The sequence below is a fragment of the Rhinichthys klamathensis genome, unplaced genomic scaffold (genome assembly GCF_029890125.1).
Source record: "Rhinichthys klamathensis goyatoka isolate OS25496 unplaced genomic scaffold, OSU_Roscu_1.1 h1tg000123l_1, whole genome shotgun sequence".
NCBI lineage: Eukaryota > Metazoa > Chordata > Actinopteri > Cypriniformes > Leuciscidae > Rhinichthys > Rhinichthys klamathensis.
The window spans coordinates 8,381,646-8,402,248 of record NW_026606660.1 but is presented as its reverse complement, the minus strand read 5'-3'; the positions used below and the strand labels follow the sequence as shown (position 1 = coordinate 8,402,248).

At 39.0% G+C, this 20,603-nt stretch overlaps 1 protein-coding gene across 6 annotated transcripts in view; it reads right to left on the bottom strand.

Annotated features, from left to right (window-relative positions):
* LOC130089008 (neuronal PAS domain-containing protein 3) overlaps positions 1–20,603 on the bottom strand; it is a 332,370-nt gene that overhangs the window by 157,033 nt on the left and 154,734 nt on the right. For all 6 annotated transcript variants that reach the window (XM_056256095.1, XM_056256096.1, XM_056256097.1 and 3 more), the window contains one exon: positions 12,449–12,531. In XM_056256095.1, coding sequence (XP_056112070.1) covers positions 12,449–12,531 — 83 coding nt within the window. The remainder of the gene's footprint in view (positions 1–12,448; positions 12,532–20,603) is intronic.

Sequence of the window (20,603 nt, the reverse complement as noted above, 5' to 3'; positions counted from 1 at the left end):
CGGCCCATTCTCCTCTGACCTCTAGCATCAACAAGGCATTTTCGCCCACAGGACTGCCGCATACTGGATGTTTTTCCCTTTTCACACCATTCTTTGTAAACCCTAGAAATGGTTGTGCGTGAAAATCCCAGTAACTGAGCAGATTGTGAAATACTCAGACCGGACCGTCTGGCACCAACAACCATGCCATGCTCAAAATTGCTTAAATCACCTTTCTTTCCCATTCTGACATTCAGTTTGGAGTTCAGGAGATTGTCTTGACCAGGACCACACCCCTAAATGCATTGAAGCAACTGCCATGTGATTGGTTGATTAGATAATTGCATTAATGAGAAATTGAACAGGTGTTCCTAATAATCCTTTAGGTGAGTGTATATACTATAAGCCACACAAAAAAGCACTCAACTTGAACTAAAACTATCTTTGTTTCGCAGTTTTATATATAATTAGCAAATTATATATAATTTATAAAGTAGTTAGAGCGAGAATCAAGGCTTCGTCGGGACAGAATTCTTGCAATGCATGGAGAAGAGCAATTACACAACATTTTAAGATCTTTGGTTTACAACCACAAAAACTCAGAATCAGACACCTCTGCTTTTTATATAACACATTTCCAGTTATGAATTATGATAGCGCTTAGTGCGTTGGTCCATTGGGTCGGATTGCTTTCTCACCTCAACCGAACTGCTTTCAAATGGGCCGAGACCACCTCGTTCAGTCGATCTCAGAGCGATTGTTTTTTTTGTGTGGATCCGAGCGCGATTGCTGTGTTCATATATATGCCTAAACTAACCGAACTAATGCACCAGGTTCGGAAACAAATGGTCGAAACGAGCCAGGGTCGAAAATGCCCTTAGTCTCACACCAAACACACAACAGTCATCCTGTCACAGTTCACCGCTATATCAGATATCCTCTGTCCAAACTGTACAGCATCCAGCAAATGAGGTGACATGCAATAAAGCGTGTGCTTGAGGAGGGTGCAGGTAGCAGCATGTGGCTAATACACCAACAACACAGTGAGAAACAGTGAGAAAACTAGATCAGAAGAGTGTGAAAACTCATCCGTCGTGTTGGATGGCAGTAGAATGGATGATCTGTCAGGAAGCCATCCAACACAAGATGAGATTGAGCTGGGTCCGTGCGTGCGTGTGTGTTTGTGTGTTTATGGATATGTAAATGCTGTTCGCATTATGTTATGCAAGCTAGTGAACCACAACAAGAGAGGCTCTGACATGTTTGCTTTCAACAGCAAATTAGTGAACGAAGGCGAAAGCTATGGAGATCTTCCGACAGCTGATGTAAATAAAAGAGCTAAAAGCAGAAAGCACTGACCTCAGACACGCTCGCACTGTGATCTCAACCGCTTTGTGATGGACATCACAGAAAACACGTCTGCCTCGCTTTTTTACAAATCTATGCACTGTGAATGCAAGACAGACCTGAACTAATAGAGATGGAGATGAGCTAAAACTGTAGACAACAGAGAACAAAAAACAGCAAAAGAAAGACAGAAAGAAAAAAAAAGCAGGAAAAAAAATTCAATTCTTGGTGCCTGGCTTAGCAAAGCATACAGCGAGTTTGGTATGTAATTGCCAGCGCTTGATAAGGTTAACATACTATTAGTACTGATCATACTGAGAGTTATGGATTTGAACAAACCCCTTAACCCTAAATATTAAACTTTAATACCTCAGATCATGCAATGTGTGGTATTAATATTCAAAGTGATTAGACTTAAAACATTTTACCCGATGGACAATAAAAAAAAGACTTAGGCTACATTATAAGAGGAACCCATGCCATATCTAGAAACCAGAATATCATAGGGTGTGTCCCAGTGTAAAATGAGCAGGGTCCTTACCAGTGCCCAAATTCGTGTACACAATATACTGATACCCATAAAGCCATTAAACAGCCACTCAGAACTAGAAACCGCATAGAAACTGCAAACACACATCCTAAAAAGCACTCAGAACACCTTAGCAACCACACACAACACTCTACTATCACATAACAAATTCTACATAGTTGCAGTTCAATGGGATTTTTCAGGGAGCAGAAAAATCTCTCCCGTCTTCATCTAAACAGTATTTTAGAAGAACAAAAAAACACGTTCTTAAATAAAATAACACGCCATACATAATAAATCAAGGGTGATTATTACCCTACATTAAAGAGTTATCACACGAATATCTGTGTGATTTAGAGGTTGCCATGAAATATGTTAAATATGCTCATGGGTCCCATTTCCTGCATAATGGCGAGCTTGTTAAGATTTTTTTTTTGTGCATAATAATGTTAAAAGAAAAAGGCATTTGAAAGAACGCCATCCATCCTTTACAAACACACACAGAGCTCGGCTCGAAAATTCCCCACTAAAATTAAGTTGAGTTATCATTTACTCATGATCGTGACATTCTTTCTCCAAAACAATACAAAACCAGATATTTTGAAGAACTTTTATTCTGCTATTTCGCATAAAACAAAAGCACATGTTGAGATCATGATATTCATAAAATATGTAACTTTTCTTCTTTCTTTTGAAATTATACATAAATGATTGAATTGCACGTTAATAAATGGAATAGACTAAAAATACATGATTCCATTGGTCTTTGTCATTATTATTATTATCAATTATAAAAATAAAGTAGACTTCTGAAGCATTACTATTAACATCAATCAATCAATCAATCAATCAATCAATCAATCAATCAATCAATCAATCAATCAATCAATCAATCAATCAATCAATCAATCAATCAATCAATCAATCAATCGCTGAAATCTTCCTCTACACTCTATGGGCCCTATTTTAAGACCAGGTTTAAGACCTTTAGACCAGGTTTTGTTGGTCAATGGCGCAGTTGCCGCAAAATAGCACACAAATGGGTGCAAATGCATTTGATATTTATACGTGGCACAGGACGTGAAAATGATAACTGCGTCGGGCTGAAACCACGAAAACAACACTTGCGTTGTGCTTGGCGCTGCATTGCGCCGGGTGTAAGATAGGGCCCTACCTCTCAAATCTTTACCATCTCTTTTTTTGTTCAATGACAACATGAAGGTGAGTAAACGATGACCGATTTTTTAAATTTTAGGGTTAATTATCCCTTTAAGCTCTAGAGCGAATGTCCCCGGCAAAGGTAAGATGGACAGATATCCCTCAGACGGGCTTGACGTCCCTAAACCCATGTGCATGTACAAGAGGAACTTGACGTCTCGAGCATGAGGCGCTTTGAGGTGAAGAACACCCTCCCTGTGTGTTATTTTCTTTCTCTGCCACCTTCTACCTGATCTCAGCGAAGAGCCAGAGAAGCGTGATGGCGATTCCTGTGAACCGCGAATCAACCTGCGATTACAGCCGGTGACAGCTGCACACAGACGGGCTCAAAGACACCGCCTCGCTCCGCATTGATGTTATGCAAATGTAAACAGCTGTCATTTCTAAAGCCGCCGTCTTTGCGCTTTCCTCCGGTGTGAAGATCGAAGGGTTTTCAAAGTGTCTGTGTTTTTTTCTTCCCCTCGTCTCTTTTTTAATCCAAGCCCTATTATCACAAACAAGCCAAAAACAACAAAGACGATGCTACAAAACAAACAACAAGAGAACGAAAGAGAAGAAAGTAAACAAGGAGTTGATGAAAGATTGAGTGTTGGAACTTGAAGCTGCGAGACATATTAAGAGGCGTTTGGTGTCCTGTCACCCCGGCGCTCACCACAGGTGCGCGCACACACACACACACACACGCGCGCGCGCACACACACAGGCAGTAATTAAGGCTCCCTGTCGATCAGTGTCTCTGAACGCTCCTCATCCTTTATCACTAAAACACATCAAAAACCACAGATAAGCAATAAACAACAGCGCTGTTAATTTGCTCAGTGAAGATCAAAAACTTTCTGACAAGCCGTCTGGCGCATCCCTATTATGAATGCAAAAACGGCGGATGTCCAAAAGAGAGCGATCTGTGCCCACATAACAGCAGAAAGCTCCACAACGCTCTGCACATTCTCCACCCTGTTGTGTGTTTGTTTGTTTCATACTTTGGCCAATTTGACTATGCTTTCAAAAGTAAATAATAAGACTAAAGTGCTAGTTTAAATCTATTTCCTACCAAAATCAGCACAGAAAGTCAGCAGATTCCCTCTAGGCCCCTGGTTCTCAACCTTTTCGACGCCAAGGCCCCCCATTGTCCACAACAATATTCAAAGGTTCCATGACCTTTCTAAGTTGTTTGTGATTTGTTGGATAACGATTATGGATAAGGGTTTTTTAAAAGATATCTTTACTCAATTTCTACCTTATAAAATGTATTCATGTCCAATAGTTTTCAAGGTCTAGAAATCACACTTTTCTCTCATATAGCATATCAGGTTTTCCAAGACTATTTTAAAGGGTTAGTTCGCCCATTTAAGACATGAAGTTGTATGCAATCCTTACCAGCACTATAGTGCATACACACTGACCCACTCTGTTGTCACCTCCCTGGTCAGAGTTCTGGCCGCTGGAAGTTTTTCAATAAAGTACTCCCGGTTATTTTCCGGGGCCACAAAACTGTGCGTTTTTACGTGAAAAAATTATTTGCGTTTCAAAGCTTGATTAATTTACCACACAAAAAACACGCCGTTCAAAATTCATACCTCAGTTTTAATCGGCACTATTTTCTATCCATTTCTATCAATCCGCGCTGCTGTCAACTTCAACAGTGCGCACGTTCCGATCAACTGTTCCATAGAGTTTACACAATCGATTGACCACGACGTAAAAAGTATTAAATTAACAATGGTGCGAACTTGTAAATTCCCAGGCTGTGACCACAAGGATGTGCCGGGATCAAAGTTCAGATTCCATCATTTTCCTGTTTCGAATATAACTATGAGACAGCTTTGGCTGGTTGCCATCGGCTACTCTGCGGGAGCTAAAATATCCAAAATAAAGGATTTTCGTGTGTGTAGTGCTCACTTCAGCGAAGACGATTACATCCCCAACCAAGGAGGAAAAGGAAAATTAAAGAGTTTTGCTGTACCAGTACCACGGGTAAGCTCTATTTACTAACTTTATGATCCCATGTCTAAACTGTACGGTAAACAAGCTGATGTTTAGACTCCATTATAAAACACGTGAAAAGATGTCTAATATAAAAACAGTATAGCCTGTAGGGATATTGGTACAATTTGCTGAGAAAACTATTTGATTGAACACACACACAATTGAGGTTTTGTGTTGCAATCAATAACATTGCCGTTGTGCTAAAATTACTTTCATCATCTGATCCGTCTGACATTGTGCTAAAATTGGTTTCATCATCAGAAGTTTCGCAGTCAGACATGTTGTCAGCGAGTCGCGCTATCAACAGCTGATCAGAACGTGCGCACTGTTGATGTTGACAGCAGCGCGGATTGATAGAAATGGATAGAAAATAGTGCCGATTAAAACTGAGGTATGAATTTTGACCGGCGTGTTTTTTGTGTGGTAAATTAATCAAGCTTTGAAACGCAAATAATTTTTTCACGTAAAAACGCACAGCTTTGTGGCCCCGGAAAATAACCGGGAGTACTTTATTGAAAAACTTCCAGCGGCCAGAACTCTGACCAGGGAGGTGACAACAGAGTGGGTCAGTGTGTATGCACTATAGTGCTGGTAAGGATTGCATACAACTTCATGTCTTAAATGGGCGAACTAACCCTTTAAGCCATCTTGAGACACCCTTGGAAGTTTGTTGAGGCCCCCTGGTTGAAAACCACTGATTTAGTCCAATTCAAGTTTTACAACAGGGCTCAAATTGCATAATTTTTTGAAGAATGATGATGGAAGGTAGATCGTTCAGGCGAAATCTGATGTAAACAATGGATAATTTCACTGATTTAACGCTTTTGTGGACAAAAAGTACTATTGGATGTTTTCCACTGGACGCTTGTCATGGACATTTTACCCAAGTGCAATTGATTGGATTCATCTCTTGATCGCCATTTCATAAAGATATGAAGTCCCGTTTTGATTTGCATGTTGTCAATTTTTACTCCTGACACAAATTACAATATTACTGTTGCTGTAGCATCTATAATGTAAAACAGAGACCGTAGATTGGCACTTAACCCTTAGACATTTCAAAAGACGCATAATTTGTTACCATTATTAATATTTTTAGACAGTTTATAGTAGGGGTGTGACGAGACACATCTCACAAGACGAGACACGAGATTGGGTTCACGAGAACGCGACGAGATTTGCAAAATGAGCGTATTGCTGCAATGGACTGGGTCAAACAAACTGGGTTAGAGATAGCAGATTATACCCGACCTAAAAAGCACATCCAGCCATTTAAAATGTTCTATAACCAGAGGCATATTAAAATCACCTAAAAAACTTAGGTTCGTCGCCTTTTATTGTCAATTGCGCTCATTCCTGTTGCGTGTCCTTAAACTTACAACCAGCGTAAGTGTTGAGTCTGAGGAAGGACAACTCCCTCTAATATTTACAACTTGGACTGCAGTACCCACTTCAACCACTAGCTATTAGTATTAACCACTAGTCAATATTACATACCACACCTTTAAACACACCTGAACCAGCTAATCAAGGTCTTACTAGACATACTAGAAACTTCCAGGCAGGTGTGTTGAGGCAAGTTGGAGCTAAACTCTGCAGGACAGAAGAGTGTTTGGACATTATAATAACACACATTCTCTCTCTGATGTTTTTAAAGTACTGCTCGCCTGATGCCGGTCAAGCTCAGCTCCCAAAACAAGCCTAATCATAAACATTTATTGGCTTACGGCTCCATTAGCTCACAGCTAATTTACTGACCAGACTTATCTCCTAAAAAGAACGGACAAAGGTTCAGTCTCACTCTCTGTGCAGTGTGTCTATGGCCATACACTGCTTTTGCCCTTCACAGGCAGCTAAGCTCTCATCAGCCTTAAAAACGAAACCCTGCATCTATAATTCATCTCTTGCTAAGCATGATCTGTGTGATATAAATGCTATTATTTAGCTGGGCGGAAGCGTGGAGCGCTTTGACAGAGGACTTCTGAGCTCTCTGCTAATGACCTAGCGCTGCTGTCGGAATCAATCCGACCCGCTGCCCACGCAAATGACAATGCACTGTGGGAGTGGACATAACCGTCATTTCTGTGGCCCAGAGGGCCGACACAGCCTGTGCCGACACCACCGAGACCGTAACACCCTCGGGGCAAGTAGAGACGCTACTGGAGGACGAGTAGGGTGTTAAACAACAGGAAATAATCTTAAAGGTACAGCAGCAAAAATACTAGCTTTTGTTGCAAGAAACCTTGGAAAGTAAATATCCTCTGTTGTGATATTTACCTCCACACGCCTGCCGCCAGAAATGGGTCTTTTCTAAAAATATACTGTTTTTGTGTGTGAGCTGGGACAGAAAAAGACAATATTGATATTATTGTGCCATGACATTAAATAGCAGTGCCTATTCACAACAGCTGCCTTCAAACAGACCTGCATATTAAAGCAGCTAATTGATTATCTGGCTTGACAAAACTGGGTGCTCAATGTGTTCAGCTTGTTTGTGCATAAACAAAAAAGCACAGTGTTTTCTGTGCTGAAATCTGGTCACTGGGTCACATAACAGCACAAAAAACACGCAAACCACACAGAGCAAAAAGCAAAACATTCCAATTTTAACTATACATACTTGTAAAAGTGTCATACATTTTTAAGAACCATTAAATGTTTTCCTTCATCCAGCTAAATAGCAATAAAACATACAACATTTGCAACATTTAACTTCCACCATGTGATGCAATGAAACAATATTCAGTAACAAACTACGTAAGGCGGGACTTTATTTGTTTATATCTGTTTAATTATAATGGTCGGCAAATGACTGCTGCTGAAATATTGATTTCTATAAGGAATTGTAAAATATTAATAAATATAGCTGATTATGTCAGATTTTGACTGGATTGTGAAAATCAATATATGATATCATTGGTTAATATCTTATTTTCCCCTACTCTGAGGCCTTGGTAGCAGCACTGTTACTCTGTGAAATTTCAGGGGCAAAATACAGACATTTTTAAAAGAAATCTGCACAATTGTGAGTTTTGCGTGAGGCTGAAAAACTTCCCCATGGAGATTTTGCTTGTGTTCAAGTTGGTCACATAAATTCGCAGAGTTGACAAACAGAAAGCTGCTTTATACATAGCTACCTTTAGAGAATAAAAGTTCATTTAGGGTGTGTTCACACTTGGCATGTTTGGTTTCATTAAACCGAACCCTGGTTCATTTGAATAAGTGTAAACATGCCATTCAAACCCTGGTGCGCACCAAACAAGCGCACCGAGATCCCTGAAAAGTCACGGTCCACTTCCAAATGAACTCTGGTGCATTTCGACTGAAATACGAACGCATCACAGACCAAAGACATCTAAACAAACTAAAAACAGGATGTGATGTAACAAAATGCGACCCAAAAAAGGACATAATGCTCAAGAATACCAGCTTCTTCTTTCAAGTTCTTAGCTGGTAAAAAAATACCATCATATGTATTTATAAGCACATTTAGCCATAACACAGATAGTATCTTTAGGATCGCTCTTAAAAATTGATTAGTGTGAACACTAATCGAACGAAGACTAAATTTATAATTTTCTTTTTTGGTCCAAACCCAAAAGAACTAAGAGAACCAAACTACAACTGTGAACACACCCTTAAAAGCAAATTGATGAATCCTTCACAATAAAACCAGGAACAATAATTATAGCTATTCTGTTAACCTTCACCAGTGCGTGGGCGCTCTGAAGCGTTTTTTTTTTAAATAGTTCAAAGTTACTATCATATTTAATGTTATTAACTTGACAAACTATACATCATTAAAACGATATAAGACTCAAGTTTCAGTATTTGACCACTATTGTATTCTGAGAAACTTATAGTGACAGTTATGTCTTAATTTGTGTCAGGAGTTATGAAATTAAAAAATGAGTCGTTACCTTTAATATGAATTATGAGCGTCAGCTGCTCTCATTCAGAAAAAAACTCCCGTGCGATCGTCATGACAGCGATTCACAAAACAACGTCCCTCAGGGCTTTTAGCTCAAACATGTGCAGATTTGGAGAAATATTGATAGATTATCATAGGTTTACATCAGATTTCTATAGACAGGAATAATATTTATTGAATTTATACCCAAATGCGTCGATGTAATCATTTTGAGCGCTGTATACTCTGATTTACTGTGTTATCCATTCATACTGAAGTCTGAGGGCGCTGTTTGCACAGTAAAGTCCATATATGGATCACATGAAGAAGAGCCATAATCATGTGACATTCAGGAAGTCCTGATACATAAACAAAGCTATCAGAGATCGCTGTAAAGTGCAGATAAAGATGTTTTGAAGACAATAAACATGATTGCAATGATATTTGATTTACCTGTGTTCTTCGAGTCATGTCAGGTATTTTCATAATAATAGATTATATGTATAATGTAATGCTAATCGAGATAGACTTTCAAATTGTGCAGAATACAATAAAATAATATATTTTCTATCTGATTTTTTTATCTGAAGCCAAATCAGATTACAGAAAGTTATTTAAAACACTCGACTTGCGCTATAAAGTAAGTTTAGAGCACAAACATAGTTTTATTCTCATAAATTGTCGTGTATTGATGGTGTGCTAAGCTAACATGCTAGCTAGTACTGAGCACCTGCTACCTAACTTCGGTGTAATTTTTATGATTTTTTTTTCTAAATAAGAATGCTTACTGAAATGTTTCGTTTTTCAAAAAGGGCATTTGATACAGTTTCACTGTGAAGTGAGAACTTTTATAAAAGAAATGAGGGATTGAAACATTGTGAATTGCTAGTCGTTAGTGATTATAATGCAGACAAAAGAAAAGCATATTTAGAGCAATAATCAGGGTGGAGAGGTGTGAATATGTGCAGGGGAGACTGAGACTGAATGGGGCTCGTTTTTGCATCACAAAACAATAGAGGCAATAGACTGAATAGATGCTTATAAGATGACAATAAACCCCAGTCTAATCAAAATAAAGTCATATGACATGATCTTGAAAAACATTGAACTAAATACAGAGTTTTAGACTTATCATCTTCAGATTTTAAATATAACATGGCCAGACATGTGGCTTTAGCTGCAGTGCATTTCTAGATTGCTACAATGCCAACTTCAATTTTATTTTCATGAATATGTTTCATAAAAATAAATGTATAATAACTTTACAAAACTTTGAAGCTATTTATAACTATTTTTTTCATTATGACAATAATTAATTCTACCTTTACAATAAACTTCCAGGTGTCAGCTTTCAAATGAGATCTTACTTGTGCTTTTAGTACAAAGGGTTCATGAACTGTATCTGTTTCAGTTTGGGAATGCCATATCTGGGGATTTTTCAAAAATGGGGTTGCAGGTTAACAGGTTAAAAGCTAAATGGGGTTGATTTTGATTTCATGTTGCTTTTATGTTTACATAGTTTAAAGTGCACCTCTCCTCTATATGGACAAGGCATTTGACATAACCTTACAGAACTATGAAAATAATATACAAAATGTCTGTAATCAATTATTCCTCTTCTACCACACCTGCCACTTGTACAAGTCTCCTTAATGTGTTTATCTCAAGACATTTTGCATAAAACACTGTTCATAAAGAATACAGTGAAGTGATATGAAACTGAAATGTTATCAACAAACCTGGAAAACATTTCATATTTGATTTAATGAGAAACCAATATCAACAAATCTGAATGAACACAGATTTCACCAATATCAACATTCAAACAAACAGTCAACAAAAACCAAAGCCTTATGAAATAAGAAACAGGATGACTATGTAAAAGTGCATATATGCGTGAGTATTTATGCGTAACGTCCGTTTGCAGGTGAAGGCCAGTTAGCAGCTCTTCCCCCAAGTCCTCTTTATTAAACGCTATCAAAGAAGGTTTAAGCTGTCTAAAATTAGCCTCGGCGCTCAACAACTAATGACTGCCTTGCATCCATTATTAGTTCATTTTCTTCAGATCAATCACCAGCCGAGCATGCTTTTTTTTAAATGTCATCCTAAAACTTTTCACAATCAATTAAGCTGAAGATTAATGGGGACAATTTGCCAGGAACAAGTCCTTCCTTGAAAAGGCCACGCCTCGACAGACTTCCAGCCTGGTATTGGTGTTAATTATAAATTTCCGCTTTGCTGTCACACACTTAACCTGTCGTAAGGGAATAGAGCTGGCAGTCCGGGGACCGGCGAACCGCTATATAAATATTCCTAATCCGCTTTTTTGGACACAGGTGACTGGTGTAAATTGCGCTTTCCGTTCTGTGTCATTAAAACGAATTAGAAAGGACATCAGCGCTGTTGCAAAGCATGGATGAAAAACAATTTTTTCTACTCTCTGAGGTGAAATAAGAAATTCGCCCCCTCCCCTTGAGATTTCCCGAAACACCAGCAGACTGAGGAAGTGTCATCCTTCATTTACTTGCATGCTAAACAGCTAAGAGACACCACATATGTCTTGAGACAACAGACCTGTAATCTCTAAACACACACATTAGTACATCTGTGACGGATTTCATTCGCCCAGGTCATTGTAGAACGCCTGCTAATTTATTCATAAGCAACTGGATTTTGCTATTCATCTTAATAAATTACTAATGAATACTTACGACTAACAGATTACTAAATGTCCTGCGTTAATATGTAAAATATTACATTTTCTCACTCAGAAAAATGTCACGCTGCACTTACTAAAATCTTATTTGTGTTCAAATAACCTATTTGGGTCAGAATATAATGGACAAATAGGGCAATTTTAAAAAAATTCTGTCTTTTTCACTTCTAACACTTATTTGAGTGCTAGTAAAACATAATTAAGTGCAAAGGATTTCTTACTGGAATTGGTATGTTCTGGCAATTACTATAGTTATTCTTCATAAGTGTTACACAAATTGCTTATAAAATAATTTGAACAGTCACCATTAACGCATTCATTCAACTGAAAAGTAATTTTGACCAATAACAATTAGCTTTATCCCCTGATTCTTCAACTGAAACGGTCTTTAACTGAAACTCAGAAATCAGAACGTAATTATCGTATTTATTTATCTCATAAATATGATCATTACAACATGACTTAAAGACGACGTAAATTGTGTCAGGAAAAACGGAAACAAAAAACCACCAGCCTTCAGAAAATAAAGTGTTTCGTCAAAATAATTTCAAGGACAGATATCAGTTCATACAGACCTAATTCTTTTTCTTTTCTAAATAAGAAGATTGCATTTCAACTTTTGTGCATTACATGATTTGCATATCAAATATGCATATTATGATCTTCACACCCAATGTTGATCTCAAGCTCGTCCCGAACTATAAGAACATCAGGGTGTTTTGAATGAACAAAGGCAGATTTAATAGTTTGAATCTCATCTTACCTGCAGAATGTGGCTGCCAAGGTGAGGCTCAAAGATCTCCGAGGCAACAATGCTGGGGCTCCGCCTCCGCTGGGACCCGATAGCTGTGAAGAGAAGCACACACAGCGTGAGCGCACTCGTGTCGGCAATGCGCACGCACGTTTCCGCTTTAAATCCAAACGAACTTGGAATTGGAATCTGCCCGTGCGATTTTAAACAGATACGGTAAACTGTTAAACAAACACTTCCGCCCCAATAATACTAAGCCCCCGGTACTGTAAATACACAGATGCAAATCAAAGCCTCAGAACGGCTCTGCTCTGCATATTCAGCCAGGCTTGGTGCTACAAAGCCCGCTGTTTATAGCAGGACTAATATCGCCACATCCATTGAGCTGCAAAGCACCCAGAGAACAGCGCCCTCAGGGCATTTTTTCCAAGTTTCCAACTTTAAAGTCGGCTCAGGCTCTGCTAAAAAATGGCCTGGGGTGATTTCAAACTTAACAGACCTTGTCCCACCAGAGCTCATTATAGAGAATTTTATAACAAAGTGCTCTGTACTTAATTTTCCAAGCCTAGCCAGGCGTTCGGGTAATGTTGCTGAATTAAGTGCAATTAATGATGTAATAAAGCGCTGAACGGCCATTAAGGATTCTCAAGGACCAGTAGCAAACAACGCTTTGCCGTTCAGGGAGGGCGTAACGGGGACATAAGGACATCGTGCCCCAGGTGAGCGTGCACGAGAGGGGCCGGGACCCACATGAGAAGCCTCTGTCCTTCAGAGAGCCTCAAGCAGGGTAAACACACTTTTCCCCTCCGGTAATGCTTTCAGCACTAAGCCCTGTGTCCGCCCCGGAGGAACATTCCTGCCACAACACGAGCGGGAAGGGCAGCGGCAGCCGGAGGAGAGAGAGAGAGATAGAAAGAGAGAGCCGGGCTCTCAGCGCTGTCCCTGGAGCGTCAGGGTCAGTAGCCGCCACTGTGGGTGGATAGGCAAACAATCCTGAGCAACAATCCGGTGGGACAAGGACACAGAGGCTCTCAGCGCACAGCAGAGGGAGCTCTTACGCCCTGAGGATCGCACAGAAATCATGCACACACACACACACACACACACATACCTGCACATCAAACACAGTGCATTCAAGCACGCGCAATCAACGCAGCCTGGCACACAACACACACGTGCTTTTGATATGTCTGTCTGCTGTCGGAATTTGGTTCAAAAACATTTGGCAACACAAACAGTTCCAAAATTTACACTTTTCAAAAACCAAATGTGAATACATTTGGAAATCGATGAGTAAACAGAATTAACCTACAGCAAGAATGTCAATGTAATACCTGGTTTAAATGAATTATAAACAAACAGTTACTATCATTAGGTTTTTTCCCTTTAAAACTACAAAAAGAATGTGGAATATTCTTCACATCAAGCCATAAAATAAATAAATAAAATTCTGAAAATAGACCTGAATTGAAACAGCATCTAATGTGCCCTAAAGAAAGAAAGATAAGTCTTGCACAATACAGCAAATACACTGTAAATTATACAAAAATACAATATATATATATATATATATATATATATATAATAAAATAAAATAAAAACACATGGTTACATCATGTCTGCCCTAATAAGTCCCACACAACATAGTAATGGCACAGTAAATAAAACAAATAGAACAGAACTGAACCCAGTGTGAAAACGTGTGGACATGCCCACGGCTGATTGTCTAAAGCATATGGCACACTTAACTGTGGAAACACTTCAGGATTTTTGAAGTCGTCATCTGATTGGTTGAACTCTACAGGATTTCCGAAGACGTGTCTCACATTCTTTAACGGTCTGTCTGGAAACAAAGCTGTCGTGAAGCCAAGCCCCCTCATAGAACAACGTCATGTTTACAACTGTGACAATGTGAGCTTATCAGGATCAACTAAACGCTGGGTTTACAAAAATATGTCAAGTATGTAAAGTTCATGGTATAGACTCTTTAAAATTCATCCAAGAGTTTTAAACACCTGTCTGTTATTGTAGGGACATCCTAGCTAAACATGAGCGGAACAAAACCATCTGTGATTGGTTGTTTTACATGTCAGTCAGACGGCCTCTGGGTGGTCCTTGCCCAATGAAAGCTACGATGGAGATCAGACCTTTTGTCATCAGTCTGAAGGTCTGGCTACGCTAGGCTACATATAAAGTGCTCCAGCAGAGATCACAACCACCAGCAGTACAAGTCAGTCGACGAAGAAAATACCAAAGTTAAGAGGTCACTTGACCAGCCTCAAATTATCCTCCTCCTTAAAAGAGTCATCTCCAGACAATAGCTCTCATCACACAAGGATCCTCGCTTCAGATCACCGCATGGAAATCAGCCACACGTCCTCCAAATTCCTTGACCTTGAGGAGCTTTGCCAACTATAAACTCTACGGGTAATATTTCATAATGAACAATGTGAACATGTTGAACCACAGATTAGCTTATAAAAACAAGTAACCAAGTGAGTCTTAAAGGAGACAGATTCATGAAAGGGTGATTTTAAAAGGTTTCTAGACAGTAAAAAGCAGGAAGTGCATACAATTAAAAAAAAATGAAAACAGCAAATGCAAACGTCTTACACAATTTTCATCCCCTGGTTTACTGGTACACTCAATACTGTCCTACGACAAGACTATGCGACTGTGTCGCCGTGCCTCTGTACGGCTGCCCGAGCAGCCAGAGAGATGAATATAATTGCATATTGATCTCAGGAATTATGCTCTATTAATCTGCTTCATTTTGCTCGTGACGCAAATGATATATGAATAAAGAGCTTGCGGGAGCACAGAGGCAACACAATGTCTGTCCTGCCATGATTCTCCATAATACATCTCCTCTAGTTTAGCTCCCTGCCACGCTAGATTGAGCACATACAAATATATTACTGTGGAAACGCGAGCAAATACATCACGCCTGACCTAATAAGTCCTGCACAATACAGTAAAGTCACTGTAAAATATACAGGATCTGTCTATTGAGTACTGGTGTACTGTCAAAGACATACAGGATGATGTTATTCCATTCAGAGTATCGCAAACCCAAAGACGCAATATTGCAAAGTCCTCGACGGCATTTCGCGAACATGCAAATGGTATTTTATTACGAGACAGTTTTGCTTTCCATTTGACACTTTCAATATGTAATGCTAGTCTTCAATACCAGCCAAGCCACAAACAGCATTTGGTGCAAGACTGCAATAAATGCAATTTGTTACTCGCCGCAGTGGCAATTTCAAATCGCTTGTGCTATTAGAAAGTCAATTTAACTTTCACTTTTATAAGTCAACATTATTGCTATTGTTAATTTATTTCTCATTGAATGGGAAATTGGCAGCAAGGCATCAAACTGTCATTTTAAATCTGCAATAATTTCTCGTGAAGCTTAGACCTCTTATTCCCTAGTCCTGGATTATTGGAGCTAAATGGCGGTCCCTGGCTTCACCAAAGGCTCAGGGGCAGGTACTGTTACACAAATTGCCAATTCAATTAACGGAGTGTAGACGCTCAACTGGCAGCTGGCACAAAGGATGGCTATTTTGGCAAGTGTCAGGCCTAATTCATCAAGCTGTCAATGCTCTCGCGGTCGGAAGCCACGGACAACGTCAAAGCGCGAACGGCACAATGGGAAGTCGTGTAATCTGGTGAAATTCACGTGCTAAGGTATGCTAACTCACATGCTAACCGCCCACACTGAGCCCGTGGCGATACGGGGAGACGAGGCCTTCGGGTCTAATCGGGAATGTTTTCAGGGAGGTAGGGAATATCCGCCAAGAGACAGTCGCAAAAAAAAAAAAACAGGTTTAGGACTTAGAATCACAGGAGCAAATGAATCACAGGTTCAGAACATTTTTATGGCACAGGCAGTCTAGTTTTTAACTAACTCAATTCACATGCGAAGAGATCAGCCAATAATAATCGCCATAAAAAGTCATTTGCATATATAATTCTTACATTCACAGCAAAACCAGCATGTTTACTTCTATGGTAAGAGAGAGGGTGAAAAATATTCACATAAAACTAAATCAAGACACTGTTTTTTGTGTCCCCGAAACCTTGACTATCATTAAAAGTGGACTTTAAAAGAAAAAGAAAATGTTGGTAGAATATAGCCCCTTTAAATTGAACACAATTTACAGCCCATTTTACATTTCAGTTTAAAAAGATATTAAGGTATTATATTATAAAATATTATATTAAGGGTGTTAAATAAATAAAATGAACACAAATTGTAGGATATGACCCCTTTAAAGCAAACATAATTCACGACCTATTTATTGTACTTGCATAAAAGGATGCATTTGCAGTAGAAAAAAGAGCTAAGATTATTATATTAAGGGAGTTTTAGACTTATAGGCTATGTTGAGACTGCCAGCAAAAAATCCAGATGGGGTTTTGAAAGCCTGGACAGCAAAAAACACATGAAATCACTAATACAAACCACATTTGGATGTGGTTTGAAATGCGATTCCAATCCGGTTTTTACAGATGCGTCTTAACTCTTTACGTGACACAACGATAACATCAAAAAACTGGAAATATTCAAACGGTATTGCAATTAATCACTTGCAATTAATAGTGCGGACAGTCTGCCTGAAAAATCTGATTTGTTTGTTTTGCTCAAAAAAGGGCTGAATTATTATTACAATGTTGATTCAGAGGTGGTCTCAGGCTGTTTTGGTGCAGATTGCTGTTCATATATGACAAAAATATGAACTAAGGTTCTGAATCAAATGCTCCAACTGAAGACAGTAAAAAAGCCCTTAATAAGAAAAAATTTAAGACAGTACTAACTTTTGTCTTTCATAAATTAACTGATTGATGAAATGTAATGTTAGCCTACTGTACCACCAGAATGGAGAATTAATAACTAAGAGATACAAGAAAAAATAATAATAAAAAAGCCTGTTTAGCAAGTTATTGCATTTCCATGAAAGATGAAAACAAACATTTTCTTTTAAATAAACCCTGCACAATAAGAACAGGAAACTACATGGGGTCATATCTGATTTAATGGTGACTTGCATTTCTTCCTGCACTGATTTAAACTGAACAATGTCAGATTTCTCCCATGTTTCACACGGTTCATTTGCTTCAACGTTTGCACTCATTAGACAGGAGTGAGACACGTCACGGCGTAATTGATAAACCTCAAGGTGCTCTACGATCAGGACTGAACGGCCCATCATGCAATGAAAAAGTGCTGCGAGTTAATGAAATGATGAGACCGAACAGATCACAGCATGTCATTAGCTTATTCAGAAAATTACAGACTCTTCTTGTTTCATTGTTCAGTTGTCTTTGAATGCAGCAAACGTTCCTCAAAGAGGAGGGCGTTAACCCAAGTCTGCATTTGAGAGAGAAACTCTTCATCGCAAAAGAGCCAAGGTCATATTCACAAGATTATAAACAATACAGCGGTTTCCACAATACTGAAAAATCAGGGCAAATGGAAATTCGACGTTTCACTGAATCCAAACCCTTCATCAAAGTCTACATTAGGAGAAATCCATTACACTTCCAAGAACCCAAATGTCGAAGTTTTCTTTTCAGAAAAGGTCCAGACAATCAAACCGTGCAGGTGTGGCCATAAAAAGCAACATTTGCGCATTTCAGGCATATTCATCATAAATGTTCAAGTGGGCAGAAATAATACATTTCAAAAGTAAAAATAAAAAGTTCTGTGCCAAACTATAGTAATTTATTGTCAGGTGAAATGATTAAAAATATATAGGTTTAAAGACCAAGATTCAATATCAAAATAGATTTACTGTACATAATAAAACTATTGAATTTACACAGATATATGCAGAGAATACCCAATGTTGATACAATACATAAAAAAATCCTTTGAATTCTTATGGGTGAAATTTTAAATGCAGTCTTTAATATGTCAACTGCTCTAGAACACAAAATACTGTATGTATTGATCTATCAAAACAATTCACCAGTGACAATCTATATTTCTCACATTTCAAACTGTAAGTCAAATCTCCTGTTGGCTTTCCTTCCCATCCGCTGTCCTTCAATCCATAATCTGCTCCTCATGTTTTCACAGGCCAAATGTCATTAAATAATTTACTTTAGTTGGGATAATGACAGGGCCGGATCGTTCTCTTCGCGCAGGCCTCTGAATAAGTTATGCCCGTGAAGATGGAGGTTGAAACATTTGTTTTAATTAGTTTCTTTTAACGTCTTTGACTGGTTTAAGTTTTCATGATGATGTGTTCAATAATCCATGCTCATCTTTTCTCCTCATTTATATCATCAAAATTTAAGCCGCTTCATTCTCCGCTAATGACGCCTCGCTCACCCGCTCTCTCCCTTTCTCTCTTTGCAGCTCTGCTCCAAAACCTAGTGAGTTGACCAACGTAGACTGCTTTTAAAAGACTGTGAAATCAAAAATGAGTTTTGTGGCTTTTAATCCATTTCTACTAATGATTAATGTCCTGCCACTTTCCTGATTCAACAGGAAATACATCAACACAGAAAAGCAAATTGCTCATGAATGGATTTCATGGGATCTGGCGTACTGTGCACCCTCCAACAAAAAATGTGTGTATGTGTGTAATTTCGAAACAATCTAGTCTAAAGTATATATATATATATATATATATATATATATATATATATATATATACACTCACCGGCCACTTTATTAGGTACCCCATGCTAGTAACGGGTTGGACCCCCTTTTGCCTTCAGAACTGCCTCAATTCTTCGTGGCATAGATTCAACAAGGTGCTGGAAGCATGGGAGTTTGGTCCATATTGACATGATGGCATCACACAGTTGCCGCAGATTTGTCGGCTGCACATCCATGATGCGAATCTCCCGTTCCACCACATCCCAAAGATGCTCTATTGGGTTGAGATCTGGTGACTGTGGAGGCCATTTTAGTACAGTGAACTCATTGTCATGTTCAAGAAACCAATTTGAAATGATTAGAGCTTTGTGACATGGTGGAAGTAGCCATCAGAGGATGGGTACATGGTGGCCATAAAGGGATGGACATGGTCAGAAACAATGCTCAGGTAGGCCGTGGCATTTAAACGATGCCCAATTGGCACTAAGGGGCCTAAAGTGTGCCAGGAAAACATCCCCCACACCATTACACCACCACCACCAGCCTGCACAGTGGTAACAAGGCATGATGGTTCCATGTTCTCATTCTGTTTACGCCAAATTCTGACTCTAACATCTGAATGTCTCAACAGAAATCGAGACTCATCAGACCAGGCAACATTTTTCCAGTCTTCAACTGTTCAATTTTGGTGAGCTCTTGCAAATTGTAGCCTCTTTTTCCTATTTGTAGTGGAGATGAGTGGTACCCGGTGGAGTCTTCTGCTGTTGTAGCCCATCCGCCTCAAGGTTGTGCGTGTTGTGGCTTCACAAATGCTTTGCTGCATACCTCGGTTGTAACGAGTGGTTATTTCAGTCACTGTTGCCCTTCTATCAGCTCGAACCAGTCTGGCCATTCTCCTCTGACCTCTGGCATCAACAAGGCATTTCCGCCCACAGAACTGCCGCTCACTGGATGTTTTTTCTTTTTCGGACCATTCTCTGTAAACCCTAGAGATGGTTGTGCGTGAAAATCCCAGTAGATTAGCAGTTTCTGAAATACTCAGACCAGCCCTTCTGGCACCAACAATCATGCCACGTTCAAAGTCACTCAAATCAACTTTCTTCCCCATACTGATGCTCGGTTTGAACTGCAGGAGATTGTCTTGACCATGTCTACATGCCTAAATGCACTGAGTTGCCGCCATGTGATTGGCTGCTTAGAAATTAAGTGTTAACGAGCAGTTGGACAGGTGTACCTAATAAAGTGGCCGGTGAGTGTATATATATATATATATATATATATATAGTGCTGCCAATCATTTAAATTAAATAAACAAAGTAATCACATATTTTTTCTGTTATTAATCGTAATTAATCACACCTAACATTAACGTTTAAATATATTTTTTATTTTGTAACAATTTCGCATTTAATCTCCACATTAATGTAGAAACAACCTAAAGACAGTATATTTTAAATATTTGATCTAACAGGCATTTCCCAGAATGCATTGTTTTCTACAGTAACGTACTGTTTCCATTAGAACATTAATGTACTGTCAGAATTTGGCCAA